Source organism: Sphaeramia orbicularis, chromosome 11, assembly GCF_902148855.1.
Source record: "Sphaeramia orbicularis chromosome 11, fSphaOr1.1, whole genome shotgun sequence".
Lineage (NCBI taxonomy): Eukaryota > Metazoa > Chordata > Actinopteri > Kurtiformes > Apogonidae > Sphaeramia > Sphaeramia orbicularis.
In genome coordinates this window covers 51,326,600-51,339,656 of record NC_043967.1, presented here as the reverse complement: position 1 = coordinate 51,339,656, position 13,057 = coordinate 51,326,600, and the positions used below count along the sequence as shown (strand labels likewise).

The window sequence follows — 13,057 nt, the reverse complement described above, 5'->3', positions numbered from 1 at the left end:
TTGGATGTCTGGAAGGACTTTATTTATCAATAAGCCTGGAATCAGTACAAGTATTAGAAATGACAGCAAAAAAAAAAAAAAGTACAATATAGTCCCCAAGAATCTCCTAAATAAACACATAAAACAGCAGAACATGCCCTAAACAAACTCAAATCCCATAAAAAGTGTGATTCAAAAACAAAACTATTGATAAAATTAAAATAAAGCATTTTACATTCATTTACACTATACAAAACATCTCCTTGGTATCACTTGTATGCAATGAATAAAATATATTCTGAAATAAATCACCTCTCAAACATCTGTAGTCAGAGATCATTTACACACAAGGCTGTGATTCCTTAAAAAGAATCCTGAAAAAGTGTTAAACCAAAGTCTACATAACTGATATAATCTAAAAAAAAAATGAGAATGTTCCTAGATCGTTCATTTACATAAAACTCAAACATTGTGAGGCTCTGTGGTCTTTCCAGTTTCTTTGTTAATGTCTTTAGTCTCAGAGTCCATAAAACATCTGCAGAAACAACTGAAAAACAGCCTCATTTTGCTCCAGATATTTGGAATCACACAGTGGAGGATTATCTAGACACAATGTTTCTGATGAACTGTGTCACAAAAAGCCACAGCTGTATCAGTACTAACAGCTGTCAAAGCCAATCCTACTGGAATGAAACATGATTACAGGGAAAAAGATGAAAAAGAAGATTCTATGGTGTGAAAATAATGCATATGACTAATTATTCTTATTTTTGTCACAAGAAACAACAAAATAACTTTTAATGACACAGACTTTTTAGGTTCTATCTGTCATTCTTCAATCATCGCTGGTCTCCTGTCAAGATAAAAAAAAAAAAAATCCTGAACTTCAACCTTATTTTTAACACACTCGTCTCTTCTCTGTTACTTCATATGCAATGAAAAATGCAGGTAAAATACAAATTATATGGAGAGTGATGAAACTGATTTTGTACACCAGTTTTATGTTGTTATAATGAATCATGAAAAATAAATTGATCTTAACATTGTATTATGTAAATGAATATTAATGTGATCAAATATTACTTTCACTTGTGAAGAACTTACACTGTATATTTAGTGTGAGGAGTTAAACTTACACGACTCAGTTTTCACTGTCATTAGGTGTAAACCCGAAGGTCAGGATCAGATGAAGTGTCTGAAGCTATAAAAAGAAAAAAAAAAAACCCAAACACATATTGAAACTACAGTTAGCACTCTACTGTCAAAGATAATAGGATTTTGGGAAAATAAAAAATATTTTAAGCTTATATGTAACAACAAAAACATAAAAATGTGCATGAGATTTACAGAAAAAACAATACTCACTGTTAGCACGTTTAAAGCCTGAAAAACAGAAAAAGGTGTAACACTTATTAATAATCTATATTTAACAACGTGTCATTACAATATTTATCATCTACTAATGTATTACAAGTTTACACCTGAAAGACGCTGAATGATTAAAGTCAACCTGGCACATGTGTAAGTTAAATAAATAAAATCAAAGTGTGACGTCAAAACGAGTGTCATGAGTGAAATAAACTTCTCCTTCTCACCTTCATTGTTCCTTCTTCTCCATATGACGACTCCAATAATGCAGATGAGGAGCAGCAGTCCCACAACAACTCCGATAACAGCACCAGTAGGGAATGGATCTACACAAAATAAAACACAGAATACTCTATAAACCAGAAAAGAGGTTTTTAACAAGTGCATATTTTTGTTTCCAGATCTAATTAATAGTTTTCCAAATAATGTGCATTACTTGAGAATCCAACCTGGAAATTAAATAAATTATTAAAGGAAGTTTAGTTTAATTTGTTTGTGTAGAAGCGAAACTGATGTGAAACGGACTGACAGTGTTCATAGAAGCATCTTAAATATAGATGAGTAGAAACACAGCCAGGGTAGGACCAACATGAATAGCATCACACCACACTAATACACATATATCTGCTTCAAAACATCATGTTTCGTGCGTACCTCCTTCAGTTCCAGGTTTGTCCAAGTTAGACCGAACGTTACGCAGTCTGGTGACAATATCATCAACACCAGAAAGTTCAAACACACATTCGTACTTCTCCCACTCTTCAGGTGGGATCGATGAAAGGTCAATGCTCATCTGGAAGGTTCCGTCGTTGTTGGGGAGGATCTCACCCATGTCCACGTTGTCATGAATTTCCACTCCGTCTTTCTTCCAGTGCATCGCGGCTCTGTCGGGGTAGAAACCTGTAGCGTGACAGGTGACTGGGGCGGTGGGAGACTTCTGCAGGAAGGACACTGTGGGACGATCTGGAGTAAAAACAAACACAGTTTAAAGTCTGTCTGTTGTTACTTTAGATTCATGTTGTCATTTCTGTTTGATGTAATGTGTGGAATGTGAATAAACTTTAGTAAAGGTGATAAAAAAATTTAAAAAAAACACAGGATGGACGGAGGGAAAAAAACAGAGGACTGAGAGGTGGGAAGGGGAAGTGGAGAGGAGACAGTGGGGGAAAGATGAAGGAAATTAAATGTTGAAGAAATGTCTGAGTGTAGTGTGAAAGTGTGGTGAAAGACTGAAGCAGAGAGAGGCACTCAGATAAAGAGTTCTGAGATAAAAAAGATACAGAAAGGACAAAGAACATTCAGATATGAAACTTGAGGCTGTATGAAGTTTGTCAGTACATCAGATAATATGATTTTACCTGTGCGCATCAGAGAACTCCTTCCATAGTTAACATACTTCTTTATCCAGTCAGGACACTGCTGGCTGATGTAGTTCTTCCAATAGTCAGTGTAGGCTGTATTTCTGGCCCACTTGTATTTGGTGATGACAGCCTGAGGTGTTGATGCGATCCATGTCCCGGTCTTCAGGTCCAATGATATGAAGTCTTCTCCATCATAACCAAATTGATCATATCCATCAGTTTGACCAGTCTCATCATCCCATTCACAGCCGTACATCCACTGGTAAATGTGGACACCTGACAGAGACACAGACATCCATCAGTAACCCACAGTGACATCACACCACACACACCTATTATCACTGAATATCACATGTTCCCACAGAAACCCACTGATCCACACACACTAAACACAAACCCTCCTCCTGCTGCTGTTACTGACTCTACATAAACCACTCACAGACAATCATCATGTGGACAGTGTGGACGTTTTACAGACACACACACAGACCAGAGACTACTGGGAGACACAGACAGAATCCCACTACACTGGAACACCCACTACACTTGAACACTGCCTCCACACAGACCCACACAGTTTATCTACACTGCTGAAGGTCCAGTGGCTTCATGTGACCCAGAGCTGAGGTCCGGACCGGCAGACACAGATTCAAGCCGGTCCTGGACTTGACATGAACACCAGCTGAAACCCTGCACCAGTAGATCAGTCCTATCACCTCCTCTTCCTGTGAGATACTAGAGCGGACTGTCCTGACGCTGATAGAAGCTTCCACTGGAGTTTGAGTCCAGGATGAACCACTGGAGTCCACCTGCTCCGTCAGAACACAGAGTCCAGACCAGCAGTGTGTTACTACTACTGGGCACAACACAGCAGACACCGGCAGGACCAGTACACAGACTGGGAGGCCGTCTGTGTGTCCCCACTGGTCCATCCATCAGTCATTTCATAGAAACCACAGCTGTTTCTACCTGCACATGTGACCTGATGGACGAACCAACACACTGTGTCTGGACAGTAGAGGTCAACTCATCTCATCTGAACTTCTATGATGGATTTACAGCTGCAGACCATTATTCCTTTCATTAACAATTAATCTGGTGGAATTTTATTCATCTGTTAACCTTTTACTTTACAACATGTCAGAAAATACAACAAATGTCCATCAAGTTTCTAAAACCTGTGGTGAAATCTACAAACTGTTTTTTCTCCTTATTGTCACTGACTGTTATTTCAATGATATAAAACAGAAAAGAGCGGAAATATCTTGGTGTTTTCTGGAATAAAAGACTTTAATGATTATCTGAATATACAAACTGGTGCTGAGTAATGTTTTGTTGATCAGCAAATCCGTTAATTGATTAATCTCTTCAGCTTTGTAACATTTATGATAGAAAATAAAAAATACAGTCAAATAATCAATCTAACCTAAATTATAGTTGTATTATATGTTTAGGAGAGACACGGATTTCTTTATATATTGATGACTTGCTAGAAAAAAGTTGGATTAATCTATAAATGTTTTTCTTCACAAAATGACAGAAAATTTAAAAAAAAAAAGTCTCATCATCGGCTGATTTTTATTTCAATGATATAAAACAGAAAAGAGCAGAAATATCTTGGTATTTTTCCTCAATAAAAGACTTTAGTGATTATCTAAAATTTAAATTGGTGCTGAGTAATGTCTTACTAATCAGCAAATTAGTTAATTGATTAATCACTTCAGCTTTGTAACATTTATGATAGAAAATAAAATTACAGTCAAATAATCAATCTAATCTAAATTATAGTTGGATTACATGTTTAGGAGGAACACTGACTGATTTCTTTAAATATTGATGACTTGCTGGAAACAAGTTGGATTAATTTATAAATGTTTTTCTTCACAAAATGAGAGAAAATTTAAAAAATAATAGTAAGTCTCATCGTCACCAGCTGATCTTTATTTCAATGATATAAAACAGAAAAGAGCAGAAATATCTTGGTGTTTTACCTCAATAAAAGACTTTAATGATTATCTAAAATTTCAATTGGTGCTGAGTAATGTTTTGTTGTTTTGTTGCTAGAAACACATTGGATTAATTTATCAATGTTTTTCTTCACAAAATTACAATAAATTTAAAAAAATGTCTCATTGTCACTGGCTGGTTTTTATTTCAATGATATGACACAGAAAAGAGCGGCAATATCTTGGTGTTTTTCCACGATAAAAGACTTTAGTGATTATCTAAAATTTGAATTGGTGCTGAGTAATGTCTTACTAATCAGCTAATCAGTTAATTGATTAATCCCTTCAGCTTTGTAACATTAATGATAGAAAACAAAAATACAGTCAAATAATCAATCTAGCCTAAATTATAATTGTATTATATGTTTAGGAGAGACACTGATTTCTTTAAAGATTGATGACTTGCTAGAAACACGTTAGATTAATTTTTAAATGTTTTTCTTCACAAAAGTACAGCAAATTAAAAAAAAACATCTCATCATCACCCGCTGGTTTTTATTTCAATGATATGAAACAGAAACGAGAGGAAATATGTTATATTTGAGAAAAATCTAGTGTTTTTGCTTGATAAAACTGACAACTACAATATTATAAATAACTGGTTTTGATTGTTTTATTGATTTGTTTAATGACTCATAATTCTAGCTGCATAAATGTTTACAACAGAAAAGAAAAATGCATTCAGGTTAAATTAATGTAATTTAATCTGTTTCCATTATATACTTGATTGCGGAAACTATGATTCCTTTCAGTGTCAATTAATGTGGAGGTGAATTAATTATTTGCTTTTTTACAAAACAGAAAAATACAGATTACATGTTTTTAGAGTCCAAATGTAAATCTTCTAGTGTTTTTTTAATTTGACAAACCTTTAGACACTATTTAATCATTAATTCTATAAAACAGACAAAAGCAGAAAATACTGACATTTGAAATCAGAAACCTTTGAAACCTTTAATGTTTTGTTTGATAAATAACTTCAAATATTATCCAGATGTTATTATATTTATAGACTAATCCTTTCCATGCTGTATATTATGATGAACATTTATGACGGGAAACACAATGAACTGAAATAAAAGGTAAGGAAGTTTCTTTTGTAATCAATTAACTTATAAAACATTTTACTTGAAAATATAAAAAAGGAGAATGTCTGTCATGTTCTTGAGCTTTTATATGACTGTGTGCTTGTCATAAAGACTGTGTGTGAGTGGAAAGTCTTATATTAAACAGCTGAATAAAACACTGATGAAATGATAAAACCATAAACATTATTTTAGTGACGACTAATTAAACATGAACTAACCTCCAGTCTGGTTGAAGCGCGGCTTTAAAATCTCAATGCCAGCTTTGAAGGTCTGCTGGGAACCCAGAAAGTTTCCAGTGTTCCTCTCCAAGTACTGTGGATCATCTGCTGTGACTTTGTTCATCCACTCCTGTTTGAGTTCTGTTTTCATGGTGATGCTGTCATAATAAACCATCTGAAGATCATCAACCAACCCAACAATCACAAACTCTGGGAAGTTTGGGACTTGAGACGACCCGGTGTAGAAATACTTCATTGAATGAATCCCTGTAAGAGAAAAGTAGATGTGATGAATTTACATATCTATATATTAACAGTTTTATGAACAACTTAAACAGAAATATTTATCTCTACCCTGAAAAAAAAATTTCTGTGCTGTTTTCCAGTAAAATTACTTACACAAAACTTTGATGGAGAAATTCATAAATGTAATAGCTCTAAAGTTCAGTCTTAAATAATATATTTACATAAATATTAAACCAGTCAAATATGTGAATCTAGTCACATGGATGAGTGTTTGTTTATCAAAGGTCTAAAAATTATCCAGTTTAAAAACGAACTGACTGAGAAAAGTATTATAGTATTAAATGCATTTATATTGTTTTAATGAAAAGAGTTTGAAAATATACATATTATATTTTATTAACCTGTAACATTAGTGTTACTCTAATGTTTAGATAATTACAAATGACCACTGACATGTTTCCTTTCTAAGAATTAAACTCCCTTTTTTTCTATATTTAAGGACTACAAATATCACTTTTTAACTAGAATGAGAAAACAATAGTCAACACTTTGCACTTGCAATTTATATATTTTGTTTTATGTAGTTTTAGCAGATTCAGCTCTGAGCGTTTGTGGCACAAAAACAATTACATTTAACTTAATTATACTTATTTTCTCATATCACAAGATTCATTTTTCAGTTGTTATTTGAAACAGACATATTCAACCTGTACTATGTCCCAAAACGTTTTTTGTTTTGTTTTGTTTTTTTTTGTTTTTTCCAGAAAATAGATACACAGAGAATATAGATATAGCTTTTTCATAGTTGATTCACCTTCTTTTGTTTTTTTTTTAAAGAATCCTCTGTCTTTCACATACTTGTCATAAGATTCTTATTCAATGTTAAGAATCAATTTATTACTGATGAAACAATAAAGTAAGTTACTTAATTCTGAAAAATACTTAATTAAAGCTTTAGCAAACATCCATTTTCCTTCTGGATGAATATATCAATTATTTTCAGATTAATCATTTGGTTGGTTTCGTCAAATTTAGGTGATTTAGTATTTTCATGTGTCTGATTTTATGTCCGTAGATCTACATTAATTAAACTATTAAATTACTATGTTACTCTGCGTCTATGGTATTTCATTTAGTGAAATAACAACAATATTACATTAAAAACATGGACTCCTTAACAGTATTTTTTTATTACTATTATTTCTGCTTAACAAATTACAACAGAAATTCCATTGTCTTATTAAATCTATATATCATTCAGGACTGTAAAATATCACAATGCAATACTCTGTGTGTGAAGTTTTTATTTCATTGTTATTGTTATTAGATATACAATAGGGGTACATGTAATATCTTGTAACATGCACTTTTCTTATGAAAAATATTAAACAGCATATCATGCCTTAATTGGACCAAATCTTTTCGCTTAAATTAGTTCATTATTTCAATTGTAATATTTTAAACACAAAGCAGGAAACTGTTTGGCTTCATCAGGGGTCAAACAGCGCCATCAACTGACTGAAATTGGTACTGTGAAATCTAAAATGCAGTTTCATGTGAAAATGTGGTATATGTATAATAACTACAGCCTAGAAAAATATGTTACATTAACGAGCCAAGTACAATTACATTTCCTTATATTTTGTTTCTTCATTTGTGAATGTGCGCTGGTTCTTCTTCGCTCTGCGCAAATGCGCAGCGTCCTGTCATTTTGGAAAGTACCAGATCTGTGACCGATCTAAATACTGTTGATAAATTATAAAGTTAATGATTGAAACAACTAAAAAAGAAACTGACCTTTCTAAAGTCACATTTCAATGATATAATAGATAATTCCTGACAACATTCAGCACTGACCTAAAATATCACAAACCAATAAGATGAACAGACATTATTTACTAATATTATAGGAAAAATAACTGCAATGTCTGAAAATACTTCTACAGTCTGTAGACATGTCTTTAACACCAACACAGTTCAACTAAAGAACCTGTAAAATATAAGATACATAGAACAAATAAAAAGAAATCAACTCATATAAAGACTTTTTTTTTTTTTTTTTTTTATGAATATAATAATTTAAAAAGTCCAAAACTCACTTGCTGCTGCCTCATACAGGACAATAATCAGGATGAAAAGAAGAAATAAACTCTTCATTGTTGTTTGTTAGATCAGACAACAGTATGGTTGCTCTTCCAAACACAGGGCAGAAATGAAGCTGCGTTTGTACAGACAGAAGGATAACACTGAGGCAAAAGGAGGAGGGGTTTAAATATTACATCCAATGAGAATTCAGGATCAGGGCTCCGTCACATGTTTCTGAGTAATAATGTCCCACAGAGGTTAGTAACGAAAGTAAAAATAAGAACTGAGACAAAAAAAGGAAAAGACATATGAACATCTGACAGCTCACAGGTTTATTCATTCTCATTTATTTTTATTCATTTTTCTCTCTGTCCCTTGAGTCAAATAAAATCCAGTCTTATGATAGATAGATAGATAGATAGATAGATAGATAGATAGATAGATAGATAGATAGATAGATAGATAGATAGATAGATAGATAGATAGATAGATAGATAGATAGATAGATAGATAGATAGATAGATAGTGCATCTGAGTAGAACTGAAAGGAATCATTGAAAGTCTTTGTAGGAGATATTTTTCAGTTTAGTTTTTTGTTTAAAGTTAATTTACCTTTTTTATTTACTAATTCAGTATTTTTTGCTAATAGTCTGTTTTGATTTTTTTTTTTTTTTTTTTTTTTTTTATTTATTTTATGGTTATTGCTTTCATTCTTTAGTATTTAGCAACTTTCTGTTTTGTGTTTTGTCATTGGTTTAGACCGTCGGCACCTGGGTATAAACAGGTAGCACAAAGTTAGACCAGCATGCACCTGGTTTTTTACTGGATGAGCAGGACAGACAGCACAAAAGGCCTTAGTTGTTATTTGCCTGCAAAATCTTGAAAATAAACCACCTGAACTACATCTATGATGTGGACATTGTATTTTTTGACTGTGTAAACCACAAACCCATGGTGCATCTAGTGGTTATTTGAGTTATGTTAGAGTCTTAAGTTCAGTCACTTTTAAGTTGATTTAATTTTGATGACAAATAGTCGTTACAGTCATTAAAAGTCAGTGGTGATCACAGGCTTTAACTATTTTAAGATGTCTCACGTATTTGTATATTTTGTCTCTTTTTTTCTCATGATTTTTGTCTATTGTCTTGATGCTTGTCTGTTGTCATTTATCAGTTTTTTGGGATTTTTTGGTTTTTCCCTTGTGGCTATTGCTTTTTTTTGTTTGTTTCTGGTGACTTGTAGTTTCTTGTTGTTGTGATTTTGTAAATAAAAATAAAAATGATAAAAAAAAAAAAAAAAAAAAAAAGATATCTCCGTTTACATTGGCCACAGCAGAGGGCACAAATACATTTTAGTCCCAGTTCTGTTTTGTTAGAAGGACCATTAGTGTCCTGTCAGATCACAGCAGCTTAAACATCAGTTGTAGGAGGTGGGTCAGACCAATGTAAACCCAGGTGGTCTTTTTTTGCCACAGCAGGTTAAATAAATCTTGGGTTACCTCTGATGGGGTCCAGTTCTGTTGTTGTCCTGGTTTTCCACCCATGTCAGCTTGTTTCTGTCTCTGACCAAGAGGTTCTCATACCAGGAGACCATGTTAAAGGTGAGAACACTATCAGTCAGTGATCTGTACTTCAGTGACAGGGTGTGTTTGTTTACATGAACCCTTTATAGGACATTCACAGAAATATGATGAAATTCAAAATGTCAGCCTTAGTGTGTTATTGGAGGATCTGACATGACTTTATGACTCGTGTGAATTTTTTCAAAAATTTTTATTATTATGTAGAAAAAGGTCAATGAAGTTACCATATTTGGTTCCTTACCCGTAAGTGACAAAATGAGAAGAAAAGAATCAATCCAAGAAATATATTTTAAAGATACATAAAAACACATGTATTGTGAAAGGAACATGTATTTTAGAACATTCAAACATCACTATTAGAGCATTACAACAACATACAGTCATGGAAAAAATTATTAGACCACCCCTTGTTTTCTTCATTTTCTTGTTCATTTTAATGCCTGGTACAACTAAAGGTACATTTGTTTGGACAAATATAATGAAAACAACAAAAATAGGTATTAAGAGTTTAATTTCAGAGCTGATATCTTGTCATTTTCCATGGTTTTCTTGATAATAACCAAAATCACTTCAGTTCTTACATCATTAGTTATGGCATTGTACTGACAAAAACAGTGTTTTTAGACATTCCATGTTTTCTTTTCTGTCTGTTTTAGTCACATGATACACACAGGAGTTAGTACTGGATTGCATAACCATTGTTTTTGATGACTTTTGATGGTCCAGTAATTTTTTCCACTGATCTAGACATCTGTCAACATCCACATTATCCCTTTGAACATCATTCCTTACATTAGTACCATTACTTCATGGTACCTAACAAAGCAGGTACACTCACTGTTCATGCAGAGGTGGACCTTACAGACCCTGTAGACCACATTGGACCTTACAGACCCTGTAGACCACATTGGACCTTACAGACCCTGTAGACCACATTGGACCTTACAGACTCTGTAGACCACATTGGACCTGAGGTTGTTGACTCACTGTCCTCGATGTAACTGTTGCTGTCACTGTCTTGTAATGTGAGCAGAAATTACCAAAAATAGTCACTTGCCTGATAAAGGGTTAAAACTCCTTAATTTCCTTCAAAGATAGAGAAGCTCCCTGTCCTTTTTGTAAATACAGTCTGCGTTGGGCTGAAAGGTCAACTTTTCATACATAGACATCAAGTCCATGTAGAAATGTTTGGTTTATATTTGAACATAAAGTTCAACCTTAGAAAAAGAGTCAGATAATGTCTTCCACCCAAACATGTGATCCTCTCAAATCTGATTTACTACGTCCTCTTGAACTGATGGAGAAATGAAAACTATCTGAACAGTGAAATTTGACACCAGTGTTGATGTTTGGACACTTGAGGCTTAAGTCCATGAAGATGAAGAGTCTTTTATTGTCTTAAACCCATCATCTGGCCCTTTCACCTCTGTCGGCTGATTCCACCTCAGCTGATGTGAAGCTGAAAACGTCTTGAACAGAGAAATTTTACACCAGTGTTGATATTTGGACACTTGATGCTGTTTTTCACTTCACCTTTGGAAAAGCTTTGCTGCAGTAAAATGACCTGAAGACACATGACATTTAGTTTAACATGGATTCAATAATCTGCAAAACAGTCAGTCCTGCCATGAACTGGTGACTTGTCCAGGGTGTACTCTTGCTTCGCCCCTATGTAGCTGGGATAGGGTCCAAGCGACCCCCATGACCCTAGTGAGGATTCAGAAAATGAATGAATGAATGAATCTGCAAAACACAAAACCAGTATCTTAATATTTTCTCTCAGGCTTTCGGTCACCTGTTTGTTAATTTGTTTTGCTTCATTTTACTTCTGGTCACTGTGAGTGTTTGTAAAAGTATTTCACAAAAAGAATTTATATTATATTCGAATAAAATACAGACATCAACTGTGGCTTTCTGTCATCTGATCTGACATGTAGAAACATGAAAAGTTCAGACACTTTTAATTTCCTGTCAATTCAGCAACACTTTCAGAAACAAACTTGTAAATTGTTGTTAAACATCTTTTTAACAAAATCATGAGCATGAAAGTTGAAATGTTTTATTCATTAATAGTGCATGAAAAACACACTGTATTACATTTTTTAATGTATTGTGACATTGTGGTGTTTGTTAACCCTTTATAGGGCACTCACTGAAATACTCTGAAATTCAAAATTTCAACCTTTTAGTGTGTTGGTCTCCCTCCTCTTGTCATAAAACGTCCAAGCAGCACTTACTAAAGAGTAAACACATGCAATAGAACGACTGTTAAAAGATTGAAAAATGACAAAAATCCCTTATATTCACTATTTACAGCTTCAAAACATCTATAAAATCTCACTGAATCACTGTATAATATTATTAAAACCAACATGCTTCTATTATTATTATTTTGCATATTTATAATTGTTTGGTGCAGAGTTAAGTTACTATGAATTATGAAAGAGCTGCTGCATCTGAAACCAACCACAATGAACATTTCAAAGATAAACAGTTGCATAAATGTTTAGAACAGTGAAGAAAAATGCATTCAGATTAAAACAGTTTTTGTATTTTGTCATTTTATCCCTTATTCATATCCATGTATTTATGCATTGGTTGGTGCCTGTTTGGATCATGTTATCCAGGCTTTAGAGGCTGAGGAACAACCACAGGATCTCTGTGGCTGCTGCCTCCAAACTTCTGTCCAACATGATGCTGGGATACAGACGCATATTTGATTTTCATTTGGTCACAGCTGGGTAAGCATATATAATTCTAAAACAACAGACTGTCTTTTGGAAAGATGGAGATTTTATTGAGAAAAAAATAAGAAAAAGGTATACAACTGTAGTGCAACTTGCAACTTCACTTGACATTCATCTGCACAAAACTCAAGGACTGATTTCCTCTGTTATCTTCCAGACATACTTTCATATACTACAACCCTTGTACTATCCAAAGTAAAATGAAAATTCACTGAACAAATCAAACATTAGAATAAAAAGCAAAGGAAAAACCACATTCATGAACTACCTGCACACACCTAGTTCAAAGCAAAACAATACATTTGAATAATTATGTTAAAATGAAATATACAAGGAAAGAATTTAGACATCAGGAAAATAAATTTGACTGTCATTTA

The 13,057-nt window shown here is 33.5% G+C and overlaps 1 protein-coding gene across 2 annotated transcripts; it reads right to left on the bottom strand.

The window, feature by feature from the left end:
• On the bottom strand, positions 1–8,496 carry LOC115428262 (major histocompatibility complex class I-related gene protein-like). 2 transcript variants are annotated; one of them, XR_003936596.1, is made up of 8 exons: positions 8,366–8,496; positions 6,021–6,287; positions 2,706–2,984; positions 2,002–2,310; positions 1,575–1,673; positions 1,345–1,362; positions 1,084–1,180; positions 1–832 (listed from the first exon to the last, which is right to left on the bottom strand). XR_003936596.1 is itself a non-coding variant. In XM_030147139.1 (8 exons), exons 1-7 carry the CDS (start codon positions 8,421–8,423, stop codon positions 1,137–1,139), a joined length of 1,074 nt encoding a protein of 357 aa, XP_030002999.1. In that variant the 5' UTR covers positions 8,424–8,496; the 3' UTR covers positions 1–832; positions 1,116–1,136. The 2 variants fall into 2 exon arrangements, 1 of the variants encoding a protein (XP_030002999.1); XM_030147139.1 differs by having other exon boundaries at positions 1,116–1,180.
• Positions 8,497–13,057: the final 4,561 nt, after the last annotated feature.

Coding starts and splice junctions, on each gene's coding strand:
- LOC115428262 (XM_030147139.1), bottom strand. CDS start 8,423: ATGAAGAGTTTATTTCTTCTTTTCATCCTGATTATTGTCCTGTATGAG. Junction 2,985..6,020: donor GCGCTTCAACCAGACTGGAG/GTTAGTTCATGT, acceptor TGTCTCTGTCAG/GTGTCCACATTTACCAGTGG. Junction 1,674..2,001: donor CAAACCTGGAACTGAAGGAG/GTACGCACGAAA, acceptor TATTTTGTGTAG/ATCCATTCCCTACTGGTGCT.